The sequence below is a fragment of the Rhinatrema bivittatum genome, chromosome 11 (genome assembly GCF_901001135.1).
Source record: "Rhinatrema bivittatum chromosome 11, aRhiBiv1.1, whole genome shotgun sequence".
Classification (NCBI taxonomy): Eukaryota; Metazoa; Chordata; class Amphibia; order Gymnophiona; family Rhinatrematidae; genus Rhinatrema; species Rhinatrema bivittatum.
This window is the reverse complement of record NC_042625.1, coordinates 53,521,671-53,536,554: the sequence shown is the minus strand read 5'-3', so window position 1 is coordinate 53,536,554 and position 14,884 is coordinate 53,521,671. Positions and strand designations below refer to the sequence as shown.

At 44.1% G+C, this 14,884-nt stretch overlaps 1 protein-coding gene across 3 annotated transcripts in view; it reads left to right on the top strand.

Moving 5' to 3' along the window:
- Positions 1-14,601, top strand: part of LIMK2 (LIM domain kinase 2) — a 45,668-nt gene extending 31,067 nt beyond the window's left edge. For 2 of the 3 annotated variants that reach the window (XM_029619568.1, XM_029619567.1), the window contains exons 10-16: positions 27-158; positions 435-491; positions 7,732-7,797; positions 8,001-8,175; positions 9,375-9,430; positions 12,338-12,495; positions 12,830-14,601. In XM_029619568.1, coding sequence (XP_029475428.1) covers positions 27-158; positions 435-491; positions 7,732-7,797; positions 8,001-8,175; positions 9,375-9,430; positions 12,338-12,495; positions 12,830-12,980 — 795 coding nt within the window. In that variant the 3' untranslated portion in view covers positions 12,981-14,601. Of the gene's footprint in view, positions 1-26; positions 159-434; positions 492-7,731; positions 7,798-8,000; positions 8,176-9,374; positions 9,431-11,732; positions 11,765-12,337; positions 12,496-12,829 lie in introns of those variants that run through there. The other variant, XM_029619569.1, reaches the window with a different exon arrangement.
- The last annotated feature ends 283 nt before the right edge of the window (positions 14,602-14,884 follow it).

Here is a 14,884-nt window from a genome sequence, read left to right as displayed (position 1 = left end):
ATGAAAGAATGCTCCCATCCTTACAGGTGAAGGTCATGCGGAACCTGACTCATGTCAATGTGCTGAAGTTCATTGGGGTTTTGTACAAAGACAAGAAGCTGAATCTGCTGACAGAATACATAGAGGGAGGGACACTTAAAGATGTATTGCGCAGTGAGGTGAGTCTGCATTCACTGCCCTCCCCCCCCCCCCCCCCCACCCCACCCCAAATTCAGTGAGGTGAGTCTGAGCCCCTCCTCCCCATACCCTGAACCATTTGTTGCCCCCCACCCCATACAGTGATGCAAGTTTGAGCCCCTCCATACCTTCTCCCCAACCCCCCGAGCCATTCACTGTCCTCCCCCACCCCAAATACAGTGAGGTGAGTCTGAGCCCCTTTCTCTGTACTTCCTCTTCCAAACTTCAACCTATGGTTTCATTATTTTTTTTTCTAGGACCCTGTACCTTGGCAACAGAAAGTTCACTTTGCCAAAGATATTGCCTCAGGAATGGTGAGCTTATATTGTTTTCAGGTTGGAGTGCATCTTTTGGATGGGATAAACTATATAAATGAAAATCAATAAATATTCCCAGTAAAGTTAGTCATCAATCCCTCACCTCACCCTGATGTCACCGAGGTAAGGGGCTGACTGCCACCCCCTCCTTCCCCACCCCACCAATGTCAGAATGTATGTGGAGGGAGAAGGATGGGGGTGAAAGGCAGAGCATGGGCCTATGGAAAATGACCTTGAAGAAATAAAGGTGAAGGTCATGTATAAGTAGGGTCACAGTTGACCAGCACTGGAGGATCCAGTCTTCTCATTCTTTCTTTTTGTTCGTGGAAGATTTTCTGCATTGTATACTCACAAAAGAAGATAGTTAAAAAGTTGTGGCTTAGAAGGGCTACCAGAACGTTGCATAATCTGCACCAAACGCTCTAAAGACCCAGCTATGTAGAGAGCTTGTTATCTGAAAGGTGTAGGAAATGCTGAAAAGAGGCAACCTTTCCCAGCAGAAATAAAGGGGCTGGTGATATGAGGCTGATGGTGGATACGCTCAGGAGTAAAGTAAGGAGAAAGGCTGGCAACGTCAAAATGGAAGAACATGGTGGAGATATGGAGTGAAGTCTGCGATAGTGCAGCAGGAAAGGAAAGCAAGCCAAGTCCTTACTATTGGACCTAAATATCTACCAACATAGGGAAAAAGCGCCGAGTACAAAATTCCAAATATCTAAATAAACTTTTCTCTCTTCTGAGCAAGAACGACAAATTCACTGAAGCCCACATTTTTCATTCTGCCTCCAGACTAATCGTCACTTAATTGCTGATTTTTCTGCCAGGTCACCAACCCTGCAGCTTTTCCATTTGCTTTCTTTTTTGCATGGGGAAAAGTGGAAGGTGGAGACTGCTGCCGAACCCTACCCGGTACCTTTCTTATTTAGAAATTATTGGCTTAGGCAGAAACATTTGTCATAACAATGTTCAAATAATATTGAAATGATCCTGTGATAGTCTGTTTCTCCTGGTTTAAGAGAACACAGTAAGGTTCAAACCATCCAGATGTAACATTACTGAACTGTAGCTGCTACTCCTTTCCGTCTGTGCTGCCTTTATTCCCTTTTCCTTCTGCTTTATCTGTCTTCTTGCAATGTCTGTGCAGCTCCTGCCACTGGAAATGGAAGTTCTTCCTGCCAATTGGCTCCTGGCATCACCACACTCAGCTTTATCAGGGACAAGCCAGTGTGGAGCTGATGCTACCAACAGGGGAAGTATCTTGGAAGGATACTAATGAAACAGGAGAGCTAGGGCATCCCAACAGAGAGGGTCCAATAAAAGCAAACATAGTCCATGTGCCTATAAAGGAGCTAAACTGAAAAGCAGGCTGTTAATGCAAACAAAAAACACTCTTTGAAATGTCTGTATACCAATGCCAGAAGTCTGAGGAGTAAGATGAAAGAGTTAAGAGTGTATAGCAGTGAATGATGAGAAACATAATTGGCAGCTCAGAGACCTGGTGGAAGGAGGATAATTCATGGGTCAGTGAAATACCAGGGTACAAATTATATTGCTATTTATTTATTTATTTATTTATTTATTTAGAGTTTTTATATACCGGCAATCATGAAAACATATCTTGCTGGTTTACATAGAATGGGGGTGCAATAAAATACTTAGAACTTAAGAACATAGAACTAGAACTGTGGTGACAGAAGGTACAGTTACATTTAACAAAGGTGGCCAAACTTGGAGTAGGAAAAATAGAAAAGAGGATAGAAATGGTTAAACAATATACAATTTAAATGTAGTATACAAAATAAATGTTATAAACAAACGGCAAGGTGATTTAGGAGTTATTGGATTGATAGAGAGGAGCAACTTGGGGGGTGCTTTATGTCTGGGATGGCATAGGAAAGAAACTAAATACACAATCAAATCTTTATGGGTAGAAATCCCATGTGTGTTGGGGAAGAGTATAGTGATAGGAGTATATTTCCATGCACCTGGCCAAAATAAGACTGATGATGAAATGCAAAGAGAAATTAGGGTAGTGCAGTAATAGGAGATTTCAAGTACCCCAAAATTGACTGGGAAAATTAAAATCAGTACATACTAGAGAGGTAAAGTTCCTGGACTGAATAAATGACTGCTTCATGGAGCAATTGGTTCAGGAACCTATGAGAGAGGAAGCTATTTTAGATCTAATTAGTGAAACACAGGATTTGGTGAGAGATGTAATGGTAGTGGGGCCACTTGGCAATAGTGATCATATCATGATAAAATTTGAACGAATGACTGAAACATAAGAAATTGCCATGCTGGGTCAGACCAGGGATCCATCAAGCCCAGCATCCTGTTTCCAACAGAGGCCAAACCAGGCCACAAGAACCTGGCAAGTATCCGAACACTAAGAAGATCCCAAGCTACTGATGCAATTAATAGCAGAGGCCATTCCCTAAGTCAACTAGATTAATATTATCCAAACCTTTTTTAAACCCAGCTACACTAACTGCACTATCCACATCCTCTGGCAACAAAATCCAGAGCTTAATTGTGTGGTGAGTGAAAAATAATTTTCTCCGATTAGTCTTGAATGTGCTACATGCTAACTTCATGGAGTGCCCCCTAGTCTTTCTATTATCCAAAAGTGTAAATAACCGATTCACATCTACTCGTTCAAGATCTCTCATTATTTTAAAGACCTCTATCATATCCCCCCTCAGCTGTCTCTTCTCCAAGCTGAACAGCTCTCAGGTGGCCTTGGTCCGGAAGCTGGTTCCTGGCGTGGACTTTGCTGCTGAAGCAGCTGAAAGGCAGCAGGTGCAGGAAGCCAAGCATGGCGGTGACGACCAAAGCCCTCTTCCCCCCCCCCCCTCCCCCCCGCAGCCAGAGACAGTCTCTGTACTCAGCCAGTAAGCACTGAGCCCAGGTAAGTTTAAAAAAAAAGAAGAGGATTTCCTCCTGATTCAGAGACATTGAATGGGTTTTGGTAAGACTTCTTCCTAGTCTCCTTGCTCGGAGTGCCGTGCCAACGTCGTTTCCGATCCCATCGGGGTAAGTGGGCTTCTGACTGCGTTGAGCAGCCCCCTGGTGGGCTAGGCCCCACTTTAGGCTTGATTGGCATACCGCTTGGTAGGCCACAGCAGTGCCATCTTGTGTGAGTTTTCTACCTGTATTACCCACCATAGAGCTTCAGTATGCTCAATGCGTGTCGGCTCTGTGTACTCGCTGTGTGCATAACACTACGTGCGTACATACGCTCACAATTTACTAGGCGCAGAATAGAAGTAAAGCTGGGTGCATGAGATGTGTGTGCCTCGCTGCAGCCCACATAGGTGTCCGAAATGTGCGCACATAAAATTTTAAGTGCGAGCTGTCTGAACACGGTTACCATCGCCAATGGCTCCAGCAACAAAGAAACAAAAGTGCCTTTCTCTCTGTGCTGCTTGTCATGTTAGGGCTGCACAGTCTGACCTGGATTCTTTCTTATGTCAGCACTGTGAGGAAGCCCAGGGAGAGAGAGTTGGCCTCCCTGGACTTTGCTAAGCCCGGCTCCTCCCATTCAGAGGATGGGTCAACCACAGCCTTAACTGGAAGTACCCAGGATCTGAGTAACCACGGGACTGGGTCATCCATGGGAGAGGGAAATTTAGCGGCACCTATCCCAGTACCTCCTGGGCTAGGCATGGACCCAGCCGCCGCCTCTTGGGTGGAATCCTTTCAGTTCCTTCGAGCCTTCGTACAGGCGCAGTCTGCTACCTCACTTGCCCCTGTCCAGATAGAACTTCAGCCGGTAAGCCCTCCCTCTCCCAGTCCTATCAGCAGATCTCAAGGCATTCCTTGACTTACCAAGGGTATCCCTGGCAGGGACCCTGACAGCGTGGACAAGGAAGAGGATCCAGATTCCTTGGAAGATGAGGAAATCCTCCCCCCACCCCCTTTCCCCCCTGGTTTAGAACCTTATCTGACCATGTTACGGTTTTTCCATAGAGACGAATTGCCAACCCTGGTTTCCCAGACCCTAAAGATGCTGGGAGTTCCTGGGGCAGACTCTGACAGAACCAAAGAAGAATCCCATTCTGATTTCCCTACGGAAAGCCTCTTGCTTCTTTCCAGTACTGGAAGCCATCCAGGAGTTGCTTGACCTGGAATGGGATGCCCCAGAAGCAAGTTTTAAAGGGGGACGAGCGTTAGCTCTATAACCACTAGATCTGGCTGTGAGAGCGTTTGCATTTCCCTGAAGTGGATGCGCTGGTTTGTGCCGCTTCTGAGCGAACAACTATCCCAGTGGAGGGAGGAGCGGCCTTAAAGGACCTGCACTATAGGCGGATGGAGTCCATCCTTAAACAGGCCTTTGACACAATAGCAATGACCTTACAGATTGCTTCCAGTCCCTAGAGCAGAGAATCTATAATCTTACTGGGGTTCAGTCTTTGTTTGGTTGAGTACAGTTACCGTTATCTGTTTTTAATCAAGTTTTTTCAATAGTTTGTCCACAGTGGCTTTTGAAGAGAAAACTGAAGGGCTGAGGTCACCTCAGGGGTGTATCTAGGGTGATGACAGCTTTTGAAATCTGACTCCGTCTCCATCTGCTGGAGGGGAGCATATAACCCATTGGTTCTGAGTTCATCTGTCTACTCTAAGAAAAATGAAATTATCAGGTAAGTAATTTCTCTCTTACTCTTTCAGATAATAGAAGGTCCAGGGGGCACTCCATTTAAAATAAATTGGAGAAAATTATTTTTTGCTCAGTGCGCAATTAAGCTCTGGAATTCGTTGCTAGATGCTGTGGTTAAGGCAGTTAGTGTAGCTGGGTTCAAAAAAGGTTTACATACGTTCTTGGAGGAGAAGTCCATTAAATGCTATTAATCAAGTTGATTTAGAGAATAGCCACTGCTATTGCTAACATTAGTGGCATGGGATCTATTTAATGTTTTGGGTGCTTGCCAGGTCCTTGTATACAAATGAAATTAGTAAATATAAAATACATCATCAATATAAAAACCAAAACACCAACACAGCACTTCATAGGACAATACTTTGTGCATTTCATTTGGGATCACTCCAGTTATCCATGCTGTTTAAAAAAAAAAAAAAAAAAAAAAAAAAAAGTCTGAGTAGTATGCAAATGAGACGAGATTAAACTGTCCATTTGAAATGCAAAATGTGATGGGGGTACTAAAAATCTTATGTACCTTCAGAACCAGCCAGCACTTAGAAGAATTTTACATGCCATATTTGAGTGGAGAAAGGTAACGCACATACTCGTAAGACTTGCCGTACTAGGTCAGACCAAAGGTCCATCAAGCCCAGTATCCTGTTTCCACAAGTGGTCAATCCAGGTCACGCGTACCTGGCTGATTCTGGATGGCGCAATCATGCTTGACATATAATGCACACTTAAAAGCTTTCCTTACTCTTTTGAAAGGGTAACCCCTCTTCAGGAATTTAAAAAAACATCTTTTGAGATTTGTTGTGTTTTTTTTGTTTTGGGTTTTTTTTGTGATCATCAAATACGTGCTGAAAATATTCTCTCTTAAATGTACAAATGGTGTTTTGCTATGAGCAAGAAGGATTGGGATCCTGCTGGGTATTTGTGACCTCGTCTGGCCACTGTTGGAGACAGGATGCTGGGCTTAATAGGTTGATTCAATTTGGTATTTATTATGTTCTAAACATTTATTGGCATAAATTGATAATGATGCCATAAAGGAGCTTATCCCTGACGCAGTCGGGTAGCCTGGAGGACATTCTAATGATTGAGGATTCTTGAGGACCACTTAGAATGTAGGTTACCTTTTTTTTTGTTTTGTTTTTAACAGGAAATCTAAACCTTTGTGAAATTACTCCTTTTTGTAAGCTGTATTACAGTTTATTCTTTGATTCCTCTTGAATCGAATCATTTGGATCCTTATCCTAATAATTTTTAAAAGTATCTTGCAGTTGTTTATATACGTCTGCCTTGGTTAAGTCTATCAATATTACTACAATGCCACCACAGCCTCGGTTGGCTGCTTTAGTGACTAATGATCCATCTTGTGATAATGACTTCAAAGCTATTTTCTCTTTTCTTGATCTATTTTGGAAAGAGTGACATGGTTGCAGAATTTTGTAATCTGGCATACTCATTTTTCAAACGCTACATTGGGATCAATAGGACCAGGTGGGATCCATGTAGATCTATGAGACTTTACAATTTCTTGAACCTTTAGCAGAAGAATTAGTGGAAAAGAAGGTTATTTCTGAAGTTTTCAGAATAATTTAAGACTTTGTAACTGTGTGTCAAACAGGTTATTCTCACAAGTAGAAACAGCTCTTCTTCACTAAAGACACTAGAAGAGACATTAAGTACTACTGCTCTTAATGCATTTGTGACTGTGTTACTGTCCATTGTCTCTCTGGATTGGAATATCACAGTCTGACTGAACCCATCATTTGACTTCATGGTTGACGTGGGCCAGGGTGGAGAAAGAATTTTTGTTTCTAGCAGCAGGGGCTGATTAGAATAATTGAAGGATAAGTAAAGGGAATAGAGAAAAGAGTGGAGACTGCCTGCACCCTGTAGTGGCTACATACAGCAGAGGACACTTAGAATGCAATAATCTGAGCACTGTTCCCTGTTCGTACCCCTATCAGTCCAGACTCCCGGGTTTTGCCTCCCTTTGCACGCTTTGAGGAGAGAAAAGGTTGATTTTTGGAATTTTATACTGCTGGCATTTATTATGTAGCTATAGAAGATGTGGTGAAGACAGGAACAGAGCAGAATTCAAGAGTGATGGGATAAGCCCAGGGGATTCCTAGAAATGAAGGCCTGGGGTATCCTGCATGGAGTGACAACCAGCCAATGGCGCATTCAAGGGATCCATCTGGGCATACCCTGTAGTAATTATATGCTTTACATTATTTCATCAGAGTTTGCTGACGTTCAATCATGGTGGTAATGCAGGCGTTATCTGCTCTTGTGCTTCTACAGCCTGTGCACTGCAAGAATGAATAACTAAAGGTGGTGGGAGGAGGAGGTCTGGCCATCGCCTGCTTTTATGGTTGTGTTGGGACCTCCTTATCCTTTGAGTAACCTGCATGGAACGGCAGTTGCAACCCTGAACGCTGCTTGGTAGACTGGATAGACCATCTTGGTTTTTATCTGACATTTATTAAGACTTTCCTTTATTTTTAATTTTCTGTTTTAACAAGAAAAAGATTTGTTTCTGTGGCAATAGCATTCTCTCTCTCACTGGCTTGTTCTGTTTTTTAGGCTTATTTGCACAGCATGTGCATCATTCACAGAGACCTGAATTCACATAACTGTCTGATTAGACTGGTAAGACTATTAATAGAAATAGACAGCATCTTTCTGTGCTGCTGTGACTGCCTGTGAAGTCCAAATATACACACATCTGTTCCCCCTTAAATTCTTTTTCTGCTCTCAGTTGCTGGTCTCTGCCCACCTTTGCTCCCTAGGATGGGGACTGAGAGATCCTAATGCCTGAACCCAACTATGGCGTCTCTTCCCTTGTCCCCTAGGATGGGACGGTGGTGGTGGCAGATTTTGGGCTCTCTCGGCTGATTGTGGAGGAGAAACCCAAGCCTGCACAGCAGAAGCTGTCAGAACAGAAATGCACATTTCGGAAGAGTGTCCGGAAGAAGCGGTACACGGTCGTGGGGAACCCCTACTGGATGGCACCGGAAATGCTAAATGGTGAGACTGGATAGGATGGAAAGGCGGTCTGGGGAGTGATGTGTGGGTTAAAGAATGCTCATGGAGAGGCTGTGTCCAGCCCGGAGTTGGATGCTTCCCTAATCAGGGGGGAGAGGTCAGAGCCAAGGCAGACTCTGGGAGCTTTCAGACTTCCAGTGTTGTGTTAACCTTTTTTCCTGCTACCAAGAAGCATTTCTTTTGTTGTGTCTTTGTGCTGAAGAGAGAGCTGTATTTTCTTTAGGGTCTGCCTTTGCTGGAGAACCAGAGACTGGTGGGGGCTTGGCTTTAATCCTTGGGAACTGTGTTCATGTGCCAGAGTTTGGCTGACCTACACCTAACCTGGTACAGTGGGGCGGGAGAGTTTGCTACATGGAGGAGGTCGGTAGGCAGACAGTAGAAAGGGCGCTACACTGGGACTTTGGGTTATGTTGGATGTGCTGCCGGGAGCAGGAGAGGGGGAGAGCAGTTTTCGCTGTGGATGGAGAACATTCAGGGGTGTGGTATGTTGCAGTGGGTGTGTGTGTGTGTGTGGGGGGGGGTTAGGGTTATTTTGTGGGTAGGGGAGATGTGATGCTGAGGGGGGTGGAAGTATCAGGAAGCATTATGCTGGGGGCTGGAGCAAGAGTTTATGCTGTGGGGTGGGGGGGCAGTGTTGGGGGGAGGGTGGAAGTGGTAGGAAGCTTTATGCTGGGGGCCGGAGCAGGAGTTTATGCTGAGGGGGTTGGGGAGGCAGTGTTGGGGGAGGGGGGGAGTGGCAGGAAGCTTTATGCTGGGGGCCGGAGCAGGAGTTTATGCTGAGGGGGGTGAGGAGGGTGGAAGTGGCAGGAAGCATTATGCTGGGGGCTGGAGCAGGAGTTTATGCTGAGGGGGGGGTGGGAGGCAGTGTTGGGGGGAGGGTGGAAGTGGCAGGAAGCTTTATGCTGGGGGCTGGAGCAGGAGTTTATGCTGTGGGGGGTGGGAGGCAGTGTTGGGGGGAGGGTGGAAGTGGCAGGAAGCTTTATGCTGGGGGCTGGAGCAGGAGTTTATGCTGAGGAGGGTGGGGAGGGTGGAAGTGGCAGGAAGCTTTATGCTGGGGGCTGGAGCAGGAGTTTATGCTGAGGGGTGGGGAGGCAGGTTATATTATGGGGAAGGAGCATTGTTTGGGTAGGGGGATTATGCTGCAGATATTGCAGTTGGTAACTGTTCTATTTATACAACAGGAAAAAGTTACGATGAGAAAGTTGATGTCTTCTCCTTTGGGATTGTTCTCTGTGAGGTAAGGAAAAGCTTTCATTTTGCTTTCCTCTCCAGTAAGCGCTGTCTGATTTTTAACAGCCAGGCACCGTTATTAACCTAACAATCTGTACATGTGCTTACCAAAGTCCTACAGAAAGAGGGAAGAGTAGAAATTGATAATTCCTGGGTTCTGGTGGTGGTCCGATTTGATTCTGACCTGGTGGCAGGATGCCACACATTTTGGAATTTGAATCTACTCACCTTTCCAAACTTGAGCTCAATGTTTGTTTATTTATTTATTTAGTACTTTTTTATATACCGACTTTTCATGCAAGCATATCAAATCGGTTTACAGTAGTTAGCAATTAATCATTTAAAATTATTTGCATTTCCAAAGAAGAAAGAAGTAAATACATTAATTCATAATATAATTAACATAGCAAACTAAATAGTATGCTAAATAATCAAAATTTAAACACTTAGAGGGGTATTATAGTTAGGGTAGAGATAGTATAATAAAAATATACATTACCTTGGTATTAAATCAGAAGTGTAAGATAATTATGCTAACGGCTCTTGGTAGGCTTGTTTAAAAAGCCAAGTTTTAATCCCCTTTTTAAATAATTTGATGTCAGCTTTCTAGTCGTAATTCCTGCGGGATGGAGTTCCATAGAAGAGGGGTCCAACAATAGAGCGAGATCTTTCTCTTACATTATTTAGGTGGGCAATTTTGGGGGAAGGAATTGGCAGCATCCCTGTTCCGGTTGATCTGGTGGTTCTTGAGGGGGTGTGGAAGTGAAGTGAAGAGGTTAGCCATTCAATTTTTTCATTGTAGAGGGTTTTGTGTATTAGTGATAAGATTTTATGTTGGCCCTGTATTTGACTGACTGGCAGCCAGTGAAGTTCTTTTAATATTGGGGTGATATGTTCAGAAATTCTAGTACCTGTCAAGAGTCGAGCTGCAGAGCTCTGCAGAAGTTGCAATGGTCTTGTGATATTTGCGGGAAGGCCTAAGAATAGTGAGTTACAGTAGTTTAATCTTGATAAGACAAGTGCCTGTATGACCGTTCTAAAGTCTTTAGGGAATAGGAGGGGTTTTAATCTTTTGAGTATGTTTACTTTGAAGTAACCATCGCTTATGATTTTTTTATCGCAGGATTTCATGGAGAATTCGCAATCTATAAGAATCCCTAGATCTCGTACTTCTAGGGAGATGGGGTAGTTTTTGGCCGCTTCTTGAAGTTCAAACTCTTTTTTTTTTCTTGCTTAATTTAGGGGAGAGATATAGGATTTCAGGTTTTTTTTAGTATTTAGGGAAAGATTCAATGTGGATTACAGTCGGGTATGGAGGGATTACAGTCTGAGGGGCCTCTTTACTAAAGGTTTTCTCCCATTTTGTATCTACGGGGGTTTGTGCCCGAGGCAGCAGAGGGTGAAGTGACGTGCCCTATGTCACAAGAAGTGCCACTGGGAGAAGCGGTGTCTGAACCCTGGTTCTCAGCCCTGCTGCTCTAACCACGAGGCTGCTGCTGCTGCACTGCTATAGCTGCTATTTCTCATGTTTCCCCAAGGATCATACAGAGGTTTTCCTGCTCAATTTTTATGGGAAATCTGATTTTCTCTGTCATTTTTTGAAAATGTGCCTCTCTGTCTTTGGATTTTGCACAGTACAAGAGGAAATGTTTCGATTTCTCCAGTGTTGCACTGTCTGCAGAGTTTGGCTTCTTGGGATTTCCAGTTTAGCTGTTCAAATTTGTGTTTGCTGAGGGTCTCTCTATGTTCTTTGTGGGTGGCTGAGGTGATGGATTCTGCTAGCATTCAGTTTGGGTAGGGATCTGTAGCAACCCAGCTTGTATTCTGTTCCAAACTGGACCTCCCAATAGAAGGTGTATTGATGTTCTAGGGCCTGCTGTGCTGCTTTTTCATAGCTAGGGCGTTGGCTGTTTGAGTTCTGGAGTTCTTAGGTCTCTCTGCTTCTGTTCCTTGCCCCTTCTCTTCCCGAGTGTTGAGTTGGCACCGCACCATCCTGAGTGGTGGAGTCTCTAGAAGGCCTGGGGCCGGGCCCAGGTATGGGTGGTGCTCCTGCAATTTGTGTGCGGTTGAATTGTTTGTGAAATCCTTAACCTTGTGAAAGTTATTTTCATATTAGCTTGTGTCTGAGCATGTAGACAAATGACTAATCAGAGTTTAGCACAATCTAACAACCAAATCTGATGATGCTGTTTCTCGGATTCTTTTTTCTAAGCTAATAGCTCTCTTACAGGACATTCGCTAGCATGTCTGAGAATAGTGTCATGTTTTCTGGTGTAAGTCTTTCTTTTTCCTCCTGCACATTTCACCAGGACAAGACCAGGCTCCTGCTGTGCACAGTAAGGTGGGGATGGGTGCTATGGCGAGTCTGCATGCTTTTCTCTTCTCTTCCTTACCTCCTTTCCCAGTTCAGGTTTGTAAAATGGAGGTAGAAGAGGAGATGTCCTGCATGCAGTGTGTTGTAATGTTAATAGCTGGCTTTACAGGACTCCTCTTGCAGTACAGTATGAAGATTAGGAATGGAAATAAAACCTGGATCCATTGTTTTCTCCTACTACCCTAACTGCATGAATCAGGGTTTCAGGAGGAGTTTTAACAGATTGTATGAGCTGCAGTTACTCTGTGTAGTATCCTTGAGAACATAAGTGTTGCGCTGGGTCAGAACAACTGTGCATTCAAGTCCAGCATCCTGTCTGTAATGGTGGCCAATACAGGTTACTTGGAAATACCCAGGAGATCCTAATAGAAGGATTCATTCCCACTAAGTCTACCTGACTAACAGCTGCTAATGAACCTGTCCTCCAGAAACTTGTCCGAACCCTCCTTAAAAACCCCATCTGTCCTGTCTGTTCCTCACTTGTGATGTAGATCCCCCCAACCCTTATGCCCCTGACCTGCCGCCTTCTCTTGCCTGTAGATAATTGGGCAGGTTTATGCTGATCCAGACTGCCTTCCTCGGACATTGGACTTCGGCCTTAACGTGAAGCTGTTTTGGGAGAAGTTTGTGCCCAGGGACTGTCCCCCTGCCTTCTTCCCCCTTGCTACTGCCTGCTGTGACCTGGAGCCTGAGAACAGGTACTGGGGTCAGAATGGGGATGGCTCCCTCCCATCTGTCAGGGAGTGCAAGATTTGACAAGCTGAGCTTGTAGGAGATGCTCGTCAGCCTCGGCCTGACTGCACACGCCTGTTCCTTACTGTTTCTGCTTGTCACTAGTCCTGTTGATGCCAGAGGTGGAGGGGAGTGGTGTGAAGGGCCCTTGGTGCAGGTGGTGGTGAAGTGGGCACTGCAAGAGTTTGAGACTACTTGTGCAAGGAAGGGAGGATGATGGAAGGTGAGTCTGAGCTCTCCTTCTGACTGTCTCATTAACTTGTGGCTTGTGCTGCACTCTCTTTTTTTTTTTTTTGTCAGGCCCCCATTTTCAAAGCTAGAGGATTCCTTCGGAGCACTCTCCTTGTATGTGGGTGAGCTTGAAATTCCCCTACCATCTGAACTGGAGGAACTGGATGACAATATGAGCATGCAGTACCATCTGACCAGAGACCAGCCTTTGGGGCCCTGAACCGCCTCTCTCCACGTGCGGATTGCTCCACGTTGATTTATTCAGTGGATTTACATTAGGATGATGCAGGCTTTTCTCATGGTCTGAATAGCCGCTCCTTCGGTTCTCCACCCACAGCTGCACTGAGGCTACGAGGAATTGTGTGCTCTGGGACTCCCTGTTGGGGCCTGACCAGTGGTTGGTTTTGAGGGCTGGGGACCCATGAACATGTAGACACAGTTCCTAGAGGCAGAGAACCCCTGAATATGTGGAAACTGACTCCATTCCTAGAGGTTTAAGGGCAGTATTGGTGTCCTGGCTCTTTAATGTTTCAGGCCATGGAAGACTGGAGGAAGAAACAGGAGCAGAGAACCTTATCCTGATCTCACTGGAACACTAACCAGGCTTTAGAAAAACACTACCCCTAATACTAATACTGTATCCATCATACTAACTCCAATCTTACCCTTCCCTACCCATAATACTAATACTGTACCTATCCTACTTACTTTTTAATCCTACCCTAATACTGTACCCATCATATTCTCCTCTACCCTAACCTACTCCTAATATTGTACCCATAATACTAATACTGTACCTATCCTACTTACCTTTTATCCTACCCTAACCTATCCCTAATACTAATACTGTATGTATCATACTAGCCCCATCATCTTATCCTGCCCTAACCTATCTCTAATACTAATACTCTACCCATCATACTCGCCTCTAATTTATCCTACCCCTAATACTGTACCCATCATACACACCTCTACTCTAACCTACCCATCATACTCACCCCTATCTTATCATACCCTAAAACCTATCCTTAATACTAATACTTTATTTATCATACTCTCCTTATTCTTTCCTAACCTACCAATAATATTAATACTGTATCATACTTGCCTTTTATCCTACCACTAATACTACACCCATCATATTCATTTCTAACCTACCCCCTAACACTGTACTCATCATACTTACCCCTGTCTTATCCTAGCCTAACCTACCCCTAACACTGTACCATCATACTAATCCCTATCTTATCTTAGCCTAACTTATCCCTAACACTAATACTGTAATCATATTAACCTCTTAACCTATCCCTAATACTATACGTATCATACTAGCCCCATCTTATCCTGCCCTAACCTATCTATACTAATACTCTACCCATCATACAAATCCCTATCTTATCCTACCCTAACCTAACCTACTCCTAATACTCTACCTATCTTATCCTAGCTCTAATATTATATCTATCATAACTATCTTATCTTACTCTAACTTACCACTTCTACTACCTTCCCCCCACACCCCTGAATACTAACCTACCCTAATATACTACCTCCTCCTACTGCTCCAATCCTATCCTAACCCTGCATTTATTCCTAGCTCTCATACTGTCCTTAACCCAAACACAAATGCTATCCCTAGCCAGTGGAGGCACCATAGCAGATTCCCTCCTGGTTTCAGTAATTCCTGAGCAAGCTCCTACCCCTTACAAGCTATGTTTGGGACTTTTCCTATCTTCAGTCCTGGGTGTGTGTATTTGCTGCTGTGACAATCATTATTTACAGATTTGATTGTATGAAATCAGAGAGTTAAAATCTCTCCAAATAAAATTTAATAGAATTTTTCATTGTGTGGATTTTCTTGCATTAGAAATGTTTATTATAAGGGAGCAGTAGCACTAATTATCAAGATGTCAATATTCAGTACTTAGTTATGGTTTTGAATTTCCCGCCCTCTGTGTGGGTTACTTTTTTTTTTTTTTTTAAGCTGGATAAGTCATCATCCAGGTACATTGACCTGGATAACTTTTAACCAAGAAAATGCCATCATAGTTGTGCCCACATCTTGATCCCAGGAAGGACACCTACAAAAAGTATAGAGAAGAATTCAAGGTATCAAATAACATC